Source organism: Cucurbita maxima, unplaced genomic scaffold (genome assembly GCF_002738345.1).
Source record: "Cucurbita maxima cultivar Rimu unplaced genomic scaffold, Cmax_1.0 Cma_Scf00002, whole genome shotgun sequence".
Lineage (NCBI taxonomy): Eukaryota > Viridiplantae > Streptophyta > Magnoliopsida > Cucurbitales > Cucurbitaceae > Cucurbita > Cucurbita maxima.
Window position 1 is genome coordinate 6,437,947 of NW_019272018.1, and position 15,060 is coordinate 6,453,006.

At 37.5% G+C, this 15,060-nt stretch overlaps 3 protein-coding genes across 3 annotated transcripts; 1 reads left to right on the forward strand and 2 right to left on the reverse strand.

Annotated features, from left to right (window-relative positions):
* Positions 1-23: 23 nt before the first annotated feature.
* LOC111470844 (ABC transporter A family member 2) lies at positions 24-5,405 on the reverse strand. The gene is made up of 16 exons (XM_023116496.1): positions 4,927-5,405; positions 4,056-4,287; positions 3,779-3,948; positions 3,502-3,687; positions 3,276-3,371; positions 2,992-3,192; positions 2,729-2,888; positions 2,399-2,634; positions 2,009-2,126; positions 1,846-1,922; positions 1,669-1,758; positions 1,450-1,593; positions 1,064-1,372; positions 905-985; positions 634-813; positions 24-511 (listed from the first exon to the last, which is right to left on the reverse strand). Exons 1-16 carry the CDS (start codon positions 5,293-5,295, stop codon positions 230-232), a joined length of 2,931 nt encoding a protein of 976 aa, XP_022972264.1. The 5' UTR covers positions 5,296-5,405; the 3' UTR covers positions 24-229.
* Positions 5,406-7,240: 1,835 nt separating this feature from the next.
* LOC111470862 (ABC transporter A family member 7-like) lies at positions 7,241-12,788 on the forward strand. The gene is made up of 18 exons (XM_023116518.1): positions 7,241-7,479; positions 7,740-8,121; positions 8,222-8,301; positions 8,413-8,557; positions 8,959-9,078; positions 9,174-9,298; positions 9,387-9,545; positions 9,646-9,808; positions 9,889-10,014; positions 10,121-10,204; positions 10,292-10,653; positions 10,830-11,030; positions 11,137-11,246; positions 11,333-11,417; positions 11,548-11,676; positions 11,761-11,866; positions 11,949-12,037; positions 12,137-12,788. The coding sequence occupies exons 1-18, from the start codon at positions 7,402-7,404 to the stop codon at positions 12,434-12,436; spliced, it is 2,844 nt and encodes a 947-aa protein (XP_022972286.1). The 5' UTR covers positions 7,241-7,401; the 3' UTR covers positions 12,437-12,788.
* Positions 12,699-14,915, reverse strand: LOC111471518 (vacuolar protein sorting-associated protein 29-like). Its single transcript, XM_023117231.1, has 4 exons — positions 14,778-14,915; positions 14,477-14,634; positions 13,419-13,556; positions 12,699-13,206 (listed from the first exon to the last, which is right to left on the reverse strand). The coding sequence occupies exons 2-4, from the start codon at positions 14,606-14,608 to the stop codon at positions 12,910-12,912; spliced, it is 567 nt and encodes a 188-aa protein (XP_022972999.1). The 5' UTR covers positions 14,609-14,634; positions 14,778-14,915; the 3' UTR covers positions 12,699-12,909.
* Positions 14,916-15,060: the final 145 nt, after the last annotated feature.

A 15,060-nucleotide genomic window follows, 5' to 3' on the forward strand; every position in this document is an offset into this window, starting at 1 on the left:
AGGTACAAGAAAAAAAATATGTATCAATAGAATACCGTGGATAGTACCTATATTTTATTCATACAATAAATTACCATGAAAATAGGCAAGGAAGTATAACATTACAGCTCCAACGAATCAAGCTCAAAAAACTCTACACTAAATTTAAACATTATATACGATAATGATATAAAATTAAAAATATACAATGCAAATAGTAGAAGCATGAGAAAGGGCGGTAGATTTAGACTCAACGAGAATTATAAGCAGCTGCTTGTTCAGGGTCATAAACAATGCCATGGACTGGGCCTCTCTCTCCAAAACGACGTCTCTGTGAAGCTGATCTCAAAGAGAGGGATCTTAGGGAAGCTAACGGCTGCACGTTAGGGGGCACTGGCATTTCTTCGGAGTGACCAGATATGCAAAGAGTACCTGAGTCATCTTGTTCCCAGTAAACTTCTACCATTATCCCGCTTGGGTTCTCTGCTGTCTCTGTCCCTGGAATTCCCACAAATCTTGATCCTACTGGTATCTATAATGTCAAAGTTTTTTGAATGCCGTCAGGGAAAAATGAGGCAGCTTTCATATAATCATCCCATTGGAAAAGACAGTTGAAAATAATGTTCCTTAAAAGCTTAATGATGGGTTTTATACCTCAACAGTGTGGCCAGATGTTGTTAGAGTCAGAGATATCATAGTTCCATCAGCTGCAGCACTTTCCAACTCTGCCTGTTTTGCAATGTTCAAGAATACTTCTTCAAGGGTAGTAAGACTGAGTTGGATATCAGATATTCCAAGCTCTCCCTTTCTCTCTTCAAGTTCATCAAAGAACCTCTGCTCCACCATCGTAGATTGTTAAGGAATGTGATTTAAACAGGGTAACAAGCTTAATACATCAAATCCGCACAACAAATTAAAAGATTACCGTCAGAAGCTTTTCTCTGTCATGAGGAATGATGTAAGTTAGAAAAGATTTGTGCTCTTCCTTGGGTAGAATATCCAAGCGCTATCATCATGGCAGGATTTTAGTTAGGAACTAAACGTACATACGTGATATAAGGAAATTTAAGGTCAGTGAACATACAGATTTGAAGAAGTGCTTAATTTCTTCATGGCCAATTGGGGTAGTCAACACCCCATTACTATTAGGAGTCTGTCCGCCGTTGCCATTGGCAAAACTAACATTCGCGACAAAGCCAGCACCAAATCTCGACTTCAACCTGATTGAGGTTCCAATGCAACGGAGCCTTCCCTTTGCCATGATTCCAATGCGGTCACTTAAGATGTCAGCCTCTTCCATAGAATGTGTTGTCAAAAGAATGGCACGTCCTCTCTTTGCACCCTCAATGATATCCCATACGTGCCTCCTTGTTATTGGATCCATTCCAGTTGTCTGCATTAAAGTTAAAAGATTTTGAGTTCCTGTAAACATCTCACTTATCTTATGGGTTACAATTAAATTGTGCATACCGGTTCATCTAAGATGACTAACTTCGGATCACCAATAAGAGCTATGGCAACACTTAATCGACGTTTCATTCCCCCACTGTAACTCCCAGCTCTTGTCTTTGCAGACTGAGTGAGTCTTACTTCTTCCAACGACTTCTCAGCAATCTATTTCATTAAATGCACATCGTTAGGTGAGAATACTAAAGCACAAAAGATGGAGGTGTTTAGGAAATTACTTACCGATTTTATAGAAGATGGTGGAAGGCCTTTTATTGTAGCAAAAAGATGGAGGTGTTCTTGCCCAGACAAGACATCCCACAGTATATCAAACTGCGACATACACAGAAATCAAACAAACATGAATTTGTTCAGAGACAGGACTTGTAGGAAAGCATCAAGAAGTTCTGTAAGATGTACCTGTGGACAAACACCAATAATTCTCCGAATGTTTGCCATGCCAACAGAGTCACGAACAGAATATCCATATATTGATGCTGTTAAGTAAATATATGGCTCAATAAATAGTTCCCTTCAATCCAGTGGTATTATGTCCAATAAATAGAATTTGAGATCACATTACCATCTCCACCAGTCACCGGTGTAATCCCAGTCAAACAATTGATTGCTGTGGTTTTCCCAGCACCATTTGGTCCAAGAAGACAAAATAGTTGATCCTTAGCAAAGTTCACCCATAAGCCCTGAATTTTATTTCAGTATTATATTATTGCGCCATTCCAACGGGCCATTTATAGGTTTCATATTAATTTGCTGATGCATATGAGAGATAGAAATTTATATTTGTTACTATAACCACGTTGTATAAGTCATTTGGCAGCCAAAACTTCAAACCAGAAGAAAAAGAATATCAATGCATCTGCCAACAAATTATAAGATGCTTTTGTATGTCCAGAAAGTTATGCTTCCTGTTTAGTCTGCCAACCTCAACCAAAAAGTGGAAAGAGTTATTTACCCTGACAGCATGGTAAGGAGGAGTTTTCTTGCATTTACAGCAGCAAAATGAGTTGCCCTTCCAAGCTCCAGGATATGTCTTTGCAAGGCCACGTATTTGAACCGCAACATTTGAATCCACTATTCCTTCTGAAAGTTGTCGTTTCACTGTGTTTTCCTCTTCAAGGACATCTTCATCATCTGGAGTTATCGGTTCCAATATTGGAAGTGAACCAAAGCAACTGCAGATTCCACCCTCTACCCAAAAGAAAACAGATTTCCTAGTTAGGATCAGTTTGAGCTCCAGGAGAAAGACATGAGTAGCAAACATGTAATTTCCAAATTTGAATACCTTCAACTTTACTTCCTCCTTTCCCTGTCCAATATCCTGGCCTCAAAAAGTAAAAGACTGACTTTCTCACACCAGCGGCATTTGGGATGATGTTGTCGAGGTAGATGGCCAAGAAAACCCATAAGAAGAATGTTCCCACAAGCCATAAATAAATATCATTCTGTCAGAATCAGAAATTCAAAAAAGATGGTCAAAGTCAAGGTCTTGTTATGTCTAGCAAATGGACTATAGTCAATTGATTAAGCATTTAATTGATAACATACTATAGTTATGACACACTCGGTATCATTTGGGGCACACTCTGTGCGTCTACTCCAGCTGATTCCTGAATCTCCTGGGGTGGAAGTGGCATCAGAGAGCAGAGAAAGAGCTTTTGCAAGAAGGTTAGGCGGGAACAAGGACCAGATGACTTGAAAAAATTTTGAGAAGTCGTTTGAATAAGGAAATCCAAATGCTGTGACAAGCTGTATGGAAAAGTATGATCCATCATTGTGAATTACTGAAGTTATTTAGTATTTACATAGAGCTTACGCAAACGCATCATTACCTGAGTGAGAAATCCAACAATAAAGATGGAGAAGCCAACCGTAGTGGATGAAGACGACTTGCTTATAAAGGCCGATAGCATAAAAGCAAATCCAACCTAACATAAAAATTAATGGAAGAGGGTTTGAATGATTAATTTTGGTGGTTGGTAGTGTTGGGAGAAGAGGTAAGATTAGAAAAAGATGAATGAATTGAAGGAGAGAGGACTGATGCAGAAACTTCCATACCATATTGAGTTGGAAGAGGAAAAAGACGAGAAACACGATCGCAAAGTTGTTTTTAGAAAAAAAATCAAACTGAAACATCATTCCAAACAGAACAGTTAAAAGAGATGCAATGAGCGTGGTAATTCCTTCCCATGTGAGCCACGACAGCCAATATGCAGTATCATACAGACCCATCATTGTCATTGCCTGCATAGAAGTTGAGAAGGGAATGTTTTGTTAGAGACAAGGAGACAACTAAGAATATGGTAAATGATATTAAATATTCCAAAACATAGACCTGGCGAAGTTTGAGCTCTTTTTCTGTGATCAAGGAACTAATTTGAAGTACAAAGCCAAACATAGCAATGGCTAGGAAAAATGTTGGTCCAACAGTATTCACTGCAGAGAAATTGTCCACTGGAGGGTGTGCAAATTCCATGAAGTTGATAACCCAGCTAAAGTTGGGAACTGAATAGCAACAAACATTCCACAGAGAAATGTTGGTCAGATTACTGTTCTTAAGAAGTAAAAACTTCACAAATTTGTTAAATCAAGCATTGATTTGCGCTTATTACCCCCAATCAAAGATCGAGCAATTTCACGCTCGGCAGCTATCTGGAGCGGAATTTGAAATTTAAACGTGGGGTCTTCATAGTGTCCTCTCCTTGCCACAGCGGTAGAATTAGTTTGTATACCATAACTAATCACAGTTCCATTTCTTTCAGTGAAATGCAAGGCACCAGGGCAAGTCATAGGGTTGTTTAAAAGCCATCGATCTACTTCAGCAGGTGTACCAAATGATCGTACCTGTCATTTGGCCATGTATAAAAAATCACAGAATGCACTTTTCTAGTTTACTTTGTGAGGATTCCCATTTGATGAGGAAAAAAAAAGTACATAATTGTAATTTTTTTTAAAAAAGTACAGAACATCTGAATATTTGATCAAAAGAAACAATAATCTAAATCCATTCAGACAATTTCACCATCTTTTGCTGCTGGTAGTATAACGATTTTCAGATGCATTCCCATTACTAGAAAAACCCTTATGACATTGAGTTTGGAAGTTCCTTTATTGTTGATTCTCTACTACATCAAATAAATATATAGTTTTGAAAATAAGATTAAAGATCCTCTTCTAACTCATAGTTCTAACAAAACACCTGACAATTTGTTAAGAGAATTCTAGTCCAGAGAAGGAAGCAGGGCATCATGAGAAAAACAGTAAATCTTCTTAGCTTTTATAAGGTTTATAATCAGGGTATTATGTTTGTCTACGAAAACCCCAGTTTTTGAATAATCCCTTTGCGTCCAAACTACGCAACGTCGTCATTCGTCAAAACGAAGATCCCCAAAGAAAACTGACGACTACAAATCAAATTGAGCATTGATAAGAGTAGGCTTAGTAAAGAGAGATTATAAGAACTCGGAATTTCGAAGAACACACCTTATCCGGAGGAATCGGTCGGCCGGGATTATTGGCCATAATAGCGCCGACAATGCTGCGAACCTTGGGGCTGGAGCTGCCGCTAAACACGAAATCATAACAAGGAAGCTTTATGTAGTACTTATCCTCGCAAGGCGGAATCGGAGGGTTAGCCAGAAGTTCCGGATTGCGAACATCATTCAAGGCAGTTGAAGAGCTGAAGCGAGCCTCAATAGCTTTCTGAATACAAAAAATGAGGAAAATGAAAAAGAGAGAGGAAAATAGCTGGAGAAAAGTAGCCCTCTTGCTCCGCCATGAAAGCAAGAGATTCTTCTTGAACAGCGCCTGGTATTGCTGAAGAAGAAGCGGAAATCCGCTTCTTAATTCCATGTGTATTGCAAATTTTGGTGTCGCTCCTTTGTTCTAACTCGCTCTGATTCGTTGAATAAGTGTGAAATGAAGGAAGTCGCTGAAATTCAGTTATGAATTGGCTCGTTTTTTAGTAGTACAGGCCGTGGATTATATATAGGGGTTGACGAAGGAGATGAATGGGCTTGGGAATTGGTGTTGAGATTCGCGGGATTTACCATATCTGCCATTTTTCTTTTTTCTTTTTTTTTTCTTTTTTTTTTCTTGCTCGTCTTCACACGAAACGGCGACGTGTGGATTTTTCAAATTCTGACCTGGGAAGAAGAATTTCCTCGATAAAATAAACCACAGAATTCAGATGAAGCTTCCGTTATTACTCGATTCCATTTTTGCCCTTTCACGGTCTCCAATTAAAGTATATAAAAAGAAAATTAGTAAAAGAATATTTTCTTTTAAAAACAAAAAAAAATATATATTTCTGAATAAGCTTTTTATAAGATATAAAATAAGAAAAAAGAAGGGGTACCTTGTATTTATATATTTTCAAAATGCCAGTTTGGGTAGAATGGAATTGTTGAGGGTGAAGTCAATAGAGGCAAAAGAAGGGGTGTGGATGGGAAATCGGGAAGGGTAATTAAGTAATTTGACGAAGAAATATGTCACATGTGGGGACACGTTCGGGATTCCTTCCGCCCTTAATGTCAACGGCACTTGAGGCGGGAAACGGTATCTTGTGGAACAAAAAATCATTTTTCTTTTATTTATTTTTTAATTTCTTGATGAATACCCGCCAACCCTAATTGAATTAACATAATTATTTCTCTCCTTTTTATAACTTTTCATTTTAAAATGCGTTTATTAGAAAGAGATTTTTACATCTAATATCTCACCCTTTCAAATTTCTACGATCATAATTTTATATAATATTATTTTTCTATACTCATAAGAAAAAAGAATAATTTTTTTTGTTTTATTCTTATAATTAAATATAATAAAAGAAGGTATCTCAAAATATAAAAAATAAAAAAATAAATAGGGATTACGTATTTGGCCAGATCCACCATTTATATTGCTAAAATTGGTATCATTTAAAGTAAACGGTCTGATTATTGACATAATAAACTAATAATCCACGTCTAATTCTTATGAACTAAGCTCCTTAATTTTATTTCAAACAAATATTATTTTATTTTATTTTTCAATTACACCAATTATTTCGGTCGGAAATCGGAATCGGTCCAACCTCCTAATACTACCGTCTCATACCGCTGCCTTATTTTATTTGAGGCAGATTTTTTTTTATTAATTTTTAAATAAATATCACCATTTTCCATTTTTTATTATAAATATTGAAATTATATCAAATCTTATTTCATCCTATTATTCCAAAATAACCCTTAATATTATAATATAAAGTAATAAAATTTAAATTTTGCCCAAATTTCCATCCAATTAATGTCCCTTGTCAATTTACCTCGTCTTTTTAAAAATATATAATTTAAATATTAAAAAGTAACCAAATAAGGTTGATTATTTGAAGATGAAATAAAATCTTCTTCGATTAGAATTAAATATTTATATATGACTAATCATCGTCAATAAACTAATTATTTTAAAATAATTAAAATATTGAAGGCGCTTCAAGTGGAAGGTTCAATACTCTATATATATATTTGTATATACTACGTTTGACCAAACATTAATTTAATTATTAATCTAAGATGACATATACATTTATTCCCCAAGGAGGAGGGATTGAGGTATTTCAAAGACGCGTCAGGGACATTTTCGCAATCTCGCTAAGGGTAGTTTCGGTAGAGTGAGACAAAGCTTGGCCGCCGGGTTAATACCATTTTCGAAATTTATGCCAAAAGTAGGGGTGATGTTGTAATTCTACATGTAGCTTTGACCACAAAATGGCATATAAATTCATTTCTGCTAGCGAAACAGAGGAGCTAGCAGAGATAGGACTAACAATTTTAAGAAACTCAAACGAAAAGAACAAGTTCTTAGTTGTTCTTAGTTTTGTTCGTTTGGGAAGTTGGAACTTCGGTTGATTGTTGGAAAGACAAGGAAGGGCCTTCAGGATTCTGGTTGCTGAAGCTCTTTGCTTCTTTGGGGTAAAAAATGGCGGATCATTCTGTTGGTCCCGCCAGTTTCTGGACTCAAGCCAATGCTCTGCTCAGGAAGAACTTGACTTATCAGGTCTTTCTAATATCTCTTTCTCTCAGTTATGCTTTCGATTTCGTTGTCAAATCCATACAACTTGGATTCTATGGTGTGGGTTTTCGTTTTGTTGTTCTTTATTTGTTTTAGTTTGAATTTGTTTGTTGATTTCTATGGCATTAACAAGCTTCAGTTTTTATAAGATGGGGCTTAGTAAAGTAACTCTTATGTTTTGTGCTGATTTTTGGTTGTTTGTTTGCATATATCTGATTGTGAGTTTCCCTTTTTTCCCTCCTCAGAAACGTAATATGATGACGAATGTTCGGCTCATTTTGTTCCCGTTTCTCCTGTGTTTGTTACTTGTACTCATTCAATCATTAATCGACAATGAATTGGACAAGCCCAAATACAGATGTGGTTGTGTATGCATTGATACTAATGCAGATGGTACCTGTGAAGAAGTTTGTGGAGTTCAATATTCAACTTTGGAACAAGCTGCCAGTTGCCCAATTGAAAGCCCACCTGAATGGCCTCCTTTGTTGCAAATGCCAGCTCCCGAGTTTCGCACTGTTAGAACCAGTTTTAATCCATTTATGGACTTACCGGACGAGTCGTGCAGGCGAACAGGGACGTGTCCTGCAACTCTACTTTTCACTGGAACTAATCAATCTCTTGGAGAAAGTATGCTAATGAATAATCAGTCTTTGCATATGCAGTTGAATTCATTGATGTCTTTCTAGTTCTTCATGGATATTTATGATCTGTCTCTTTGTTTGGCTAGTTCTGGTTGGAAACATGTTCACAAATTCATTCAATCTGAATTCCAACAATGTTTCAGATAGTCTAGCTTTTAATGTGGTGGTAAGTAATTGAATCTCTCTCTCTTCCCATAGTATCATTTTGATCTTAGTTTGTGTATTCAGTATCTTCTATGTTGAACTGTTCAACCTTTTAGTTTTTTTAAATGGCCAGGGCTCTAGCACGATGACAGAAAATAACAATTTTCTGGAGCCAGCTTTTGCTTCAAACCTTCCTTTGTATAATGTGCAACTTCAGTGCACGGGAAACTCTTCTCGGACTGTTTCTGTTCCTGTTTTGTCGGTCGAAAAGCCACAAGGTAAGCACTTTTTCTCATTATTTTAGATATATTTCTGTGTATCCCACCTCGGTTGGAGAGGGCGACGAAGCATTCCTTATAAGGGTATGGAAACCTCTCCCTAGTAGACGCGTTTTAAAACCGTGAGGCTGATGGCAATATGTAACGGGCTAAAACAGACAATATCTGCTCGCAGTGGACTTAGGCTGTTACGATTTCTCAATTTTCCTCAAATGGGTTGGTTAGATTGTAATGCAAAAACAGAAATTAAACAAGGCTGAGTCCAAAGCTAGTGCATAATACTCATGATCAGAGACACTCATCAATCCACACAACCATTAATTATAAAAGAAGAAAAAGTAGTGTTTTTGGTATAGTCCTATGTATTCAATGTTCTTTGTTTTTTTCTTGCTTGAATGTAGAGGTTATATGTGCTCAAGGCTTACATTTGTGGCGCAACAGTGCATCTGTGGTCAATGATGAAATGTATAAAGGATTTCATAAAGGCAATTCAGAGGGGAAAGTTAATGAAATCCTTGCAGGTTGGTTAGCTTGTTGCCTATTGCAACGTTGACATAGTAGCTTTCTTTTTCTTTGGCTGTTATGTTAGAACTCATGGTTTTATTCTTTTTCACAGGTTTTGATTTCTTAAACTCAAATGCAAATAGCTTTAATGTGAGCGTTTGGTATAATTCAAGTTTTAAAAACGACTCCGGGAATTTTCCTCCGGCATTACTGCGTGTTCCACGCTCCGTGAATCTGGTAGGCTTGTTTATAATTCTCATCTATTTCTATTTCTCTAGAGGAGAATGTATGATAAACAACACTAACTCTAGTGGTGGTTTTGCAGGCAACCAATGCCTACCTTAAAAATTTGGTAGGACCAGGTACAGAAATTCCTTTCGAGTTCGTGAAAGAAATGCCAAAGGCGGGATCCAAGCTCAGGCTCGATCTATCCTCTTTGCTTGGCACTCTTTTCTTTACTTGGGTCGTTCTGCAGCTTTTCCCTGTAAGATTATTTCCTTATCCGAAACCGAGAATTGAGTTTGAGATGCTTGTCCTTAAGAGAATGGGTTTAGTTATGTTTCTTAATGTTACTGTTGATGTAGGTTGTATTGACATCATTGGTTTACGAGAAGCAACAGAAGCTGCGAATCATGATGAAAATGCACGGCCTTGGCGACGGGCCTTATTGGTTGATCTCTTATGCATATTTCCTCACAATATCTGCCATTTACATGCTATGTTTTGTGGTATTTGGCTCAGTTATAGGTAACATCTCTGGCTCTTCCCTACTCTTTGGAGTTTTACTGCTGATATTCTGTTTGCTTAATCCTTTGATATTCTTGCAGGGTTAAAATTTTTCACATTGAACGACTACAGCATCCAAGTTGTGTTTTATTTCCTCTACATAAACTTGCAAATTTCTTTGGCTTTCTTAACTGCAGCATGGTTCACAAATGTAAAGACTGCTGCAGGTATACACACCTTAATTCTCTGATAGCTAATAGCCACTTGGCCCTTACAATTTACAATGACACTTTACTTACCTCTCTTTTCATTTCTGTATTAAACATCATGCAGTCATAGCTTACATACTCGTGTTCGGAACGGGGCTCTTAGGTGGCTTCCTTTTTCAGTTTTTCCTTGAAGACCCATCATTTCCAAGTAAGCTGAAAACATTTCACATAAAAGTTTAGTCTTATTTGTGATGGTTATCTAAGAACTCAACATGAACTCATTTTCTGTATTTAGATGCCTGGATCATAGTATTGGAGTTATACCCTGGCTTCGCTCTGTATCGTGGATTATATGAGTTTGCACAGTATTCCTTCAATGGAAACTTTATGGGGACTGATGGAATGCGATGGGGGAACTTGAGCGACGAATTTAACGGGATGCGAGATGTGATGATTATCATGGTTGTAGAGTGGTTGTTGGTATTTTTGGTTGCATATTATGTAGATCAAATTTCATCCTCTGGTGGTGGGAAAAGTCCTCTATTTTTCTTGAGAAGGTTTCGGAAAAAAGCTGCGGCATCGTTTCGGTTGCCAAGTTTGCGAAAGCAAGGTTCTAAAGTCTTCGTTCAGATGGAACAACCCGATGTCATTCAGGAGGTAAACACAGCAATTCTTGTGCAACAATTGATAAACTTATTCGGTCAAGGACTTGCATGCTGATCTGGTTGCTGCAGTCTGCAATTGATCAATTGCTTAAATCTTATATATGATTTGATTTGAATGAATAACTGTTGGTTGGTAGCATTAACAACAAATCTACTTTGTTTCGGTAGAGGGAGAAGGTTGAACAGTTAATACTCGAACCAGATACGAGTCATGCCATTGTGTGTGACAACCTCAAAAAGGTCTATCCAGGAAGAGATGGAAATCCTGAGAAGTTTGCTGTAAAAGGTTTATCTCTTGCTGTTCCTCGAGGGGAGTGTTTCGGCATGCTCGGTCCAAATGGTGCAGGGAAAACCTCATTTATCAGTATGGTAAGATGAAAACTTCAAGTGAAACCTCATTTATCTTAGAATTATCATGTCATATACGTTCTTCCCATTACACATTTTGCGTACTCATTAGCTTGGATTAATATAGATGATTGGCCTCACAAAGCCGAGTGCTGGCACGGCGTTTGTCCAAGGTCTGGATATACGAAACGATATGGATATGATATATACCAACATGGGTGTATGTCCACAGCATGAGTAAGCTCAATGTTTCGTGCAGCCTGCATATTTTGTCTTGAGATTTAAGACCTTTAAGTTCTTATCTTTTTCCTTCAATTATGTAGCCTGCTATGGGAACAACTCACAGGAAGAGAGCACCTACTCTTCTATGGTAGACTTAAGAATCTACGAGGCTCCGCACTAACTGAAGTAAGAACTGCATCCTTATCTAAAAATGATCGACCATAGAAAGTTCGAAGAGGATCTCAATAGTTCATTGATGATTGTTCTTTTTCGAAGTTTTGAATTCATATTTTCTAACGCAATCTTATTGCCACAGGCAGTGGAAGAGTCTTTGAAGGGTGTCAATCTGTATCATGGAGGAGTTGCAGATAAACAAGCTGGGAAGTACAGTGGGGGAATGAAGAGGAGGCTTAGTGTTGCTATTTCACTAATTGGAGACCCCAAAGTAAGCTCCTTTCATCTGATCTTCTGATAATCTTCTTAGCTCATTTGTTAGTCCTAATACCAAATTCATTGCAACTCTATCAAGGTCGTTTACATGGACGAGCCAAGCACTGGGCTTGATCCAGCTTCAAGAAACAGTTTATGGAATGTTGTGAAGCGCGCAAAGCGAGATCGAGCTATAATTCTTACCAGTACCTCTCTTCTCCTTCTCATTGAACTCAATTTATCATCACAAAATGTTATCAACCAAGCTCATTTTTCCTCTATTATCAGCACATTCCATGGAGGAGGCAGAAGTCCTCTGCGACCGATTGGGAATCTTCGTAGATGGAAGCTTGCAGTGCATAGGAAATCCTAAAGAGGTACTTAGAATTATGTCCCCAAACCTCCAAAATCCTCAAACCTATCTGATTAGCTTTACTGACATGACTCTTGATACGTACTTGAATTGTCTTTTCCAGCTCAAAGGTAGATATGGAGGATCTTACGTATTCACAATGACTACATCTGCGAATCACGACGTCGATGTCGAGAATATGGTAAAGCATCTATCTCCCGGTGCTAGTAAGATCTACCACATTTCTGGAACTCAGAAATTCGAACTGCCGAAACACGAAGTCCGAATTGCTGACGTGTTTCAAGCAGTGGAAAATGCAAAGAGTAGGTTCGCAGTCTTTGCTTGGGGTCTGGCTGACACAACATTAGAGGATGTGTTTATTAAGGTTGCACGAGGAGCACAGTCGTTCAATGTTCTTTCATGATGCTTCTGTCTCTTTCATTCCACTATCATGTTTGTCTTTTTATCTATATGTTTGAATGTGTATCAGTTCTTTTGAGAATTTATATGTATAGTTCATATGACATTATTATTTCTTTGCCTGTTGGTTACATTTTTGTAAATTAAGATTGTCTGTAGAAACATGTTGGTTAGATAGCATGGAGGTAATAAAGTATCAGTTTAGTTTTCTTCATGAATCCTTTTCTCATCTTAGATCCAAGAGTTGAGTTGAGATCCTTTCATCAAAACAAACACAACGGTAATATACTAACTTTCATCTCAAATGTTGATGGTCGATTAGCTTACGCTTACATTTTCTTTAAACAAAAAAGAAGGAAAAAAAAAAAAAACAAGAACATCCATCGGGCCATTACTAACATTTCTCCAGAAACATGCATCACAACTCCATAAAAGAAAGTAACTCGGGATGTTTATGTAAAGGCAATTTGTTTCTTCTCAATGACCCGTTGTGGTTGTCTTCTTGAAATCAATCTTGTCTACCTTAACCTCTCCATCGATGAGTTCGTAAACGTAGACCACAACACGAAGGCCATCGATGTCCATGAGGACAAAGCTCGGGTTGACATCATAGGTGATGCTGCTATACGCACCTGTTGCAGATCCGGGGTTAATCACGACACCTCCCTCATGTTTGTAAGCTGTAAATTGATGGGTATGACCAGTGACAAGGATGTCTACGTCTAGCTGCCTCTGCATCATGGCAAGCGAGTCTAAGTCTCCCCATGGAATAACCTACAAACAAAAGCCAGCCACCAACAAATAAATGCTAAATTTCTACATGATAACACCACTTATTTTCTTGTGGTGACTTCTGGTAGCAAATACTGAAGAGCAGAAATTTTGTTTGCTCAGATGAAATATAACTTGCTGTTCATGGTTACAAAAGACAATCAATCAGAAGCTCCAATATTCAGGCTCTTGAAGTTTATAATGGTAGACAGTACCTGATGCCCATGGCCCAGTCCCAATTTAAATTGTCCAATAGTCAGAGTTTTTGTCTCTGGATAACGCGTTTCTTCATCATATTCGCCCCGTGTAATGTGCAAATCAGGACAAATAGTTTTCAAGTAGTCGTGAACTTCCTGTAAATGTCAACAATAAACTTTGAACCATCACATCAATTTTTCTCCCAAGGAGATATAAACCAATTCAACAACGCAGCTCCATTTCTTGTACGATCAATTAAACAAATTACATGCAAGTTGGTGATAAACATATTGATCAAAGCCCCAAAAGTTCGAACCCATATATGATGAACAGAGAGATCCAAGCAGAAGTTAATGCTCATTCCAACAACATGAACTTGATGTTTTCTATTAAATCATGAGATATTTAATGCAAACAAGTTTCCCAGAAAAGGATTTCGAATCCACAGTTTTCCTTTTCCTTAAATCTAAGATCTTCAGTCATAAAGCGTCACATTTAGAGTTAAGTCACAAGGAATATTGAACAAAGATCATCATTACAAGTTGTAAAAGTTTGGTTTAAACTAAAATAACCCAAAGGCCCAGTAAACATAATGGAGAAAATTTGGTTCAAGTTAAGAATGGGATGAGCTTATATGTTGATTAACTAAGCATTTCAATATATGGGGCAAAATCCACTGAACTACTACCCAATTGGTGATGTTACAATCACCAAAACAGAATAGTGCATTGTCCCTGGAAAGTTTCTCCAAATCTTATGCAATTTAACGGAACAAAAGAATGTTACCAGCATGACCTCTTTACTTACTTGGATGATGGATCCTTGGGATAAACTTAAATATGATATAGTGAGCAGCAAATAAGAAACAAATGAATAGTATATCAAAAGAGGAAAAAATAATGCACATAAAACTATCCAGGACACTTTCTAAGGAAAAGATGATGATGAAATCAGACCCAAAAGTAATTAAAATCATCAGTAAGATTAATGATGCAAGGGAAAATCAAGACTAGGATAGGACAGATTGAGGATTTCCAAGGAAAGATGAAAATTGAATAAGAAGATTTGAACATACTTTGATACAAAGGTTGCCGGTGCAGATGATGTGCTGAATCTTGCCAGGAACAAGCATAGACTTGAACTTCTCCGGCAGGTCAGGGGCTCTATGTGGTATATGCAAATCCCCCAAAGCTAACACCAACACCATTCTCACTCCAAACCCACTTTACAATTCTGTCCAAAAAAAAGAAATCAGCTAAGCGAGACATACCCAGAAGCTGATCATCTGAGGAATTGGGCATGAAATAGAACAGAATTGAATGTAAAAAATTATAATTTCTGCATCAGAATCAAAAGAACTTCACGATCAATAATACCAGAGGGGTTTGATTAATTGGCGGAAGCCGGCATTAAAATGCCTCCCTGTAGAACTTCGAATGCCGTGAAATTTCAGGAAGTAGGAATCGTGAAGGAAAAGCTTGAATCAGTATCGTAGAGAGGTACGGAGGGGTCAAAATTAGGAATTTTGGGGAGTGATACTTATCGTTTGACTAAACTACCCTTTCTCTTTTGAAGAAGTTGGGCTGAAAGCCCAAATAAATTATTGGGCTTTAGTTTGGGCTGGTAGGGATGAGATGGGCTGGGCTTATGGCGATTAAT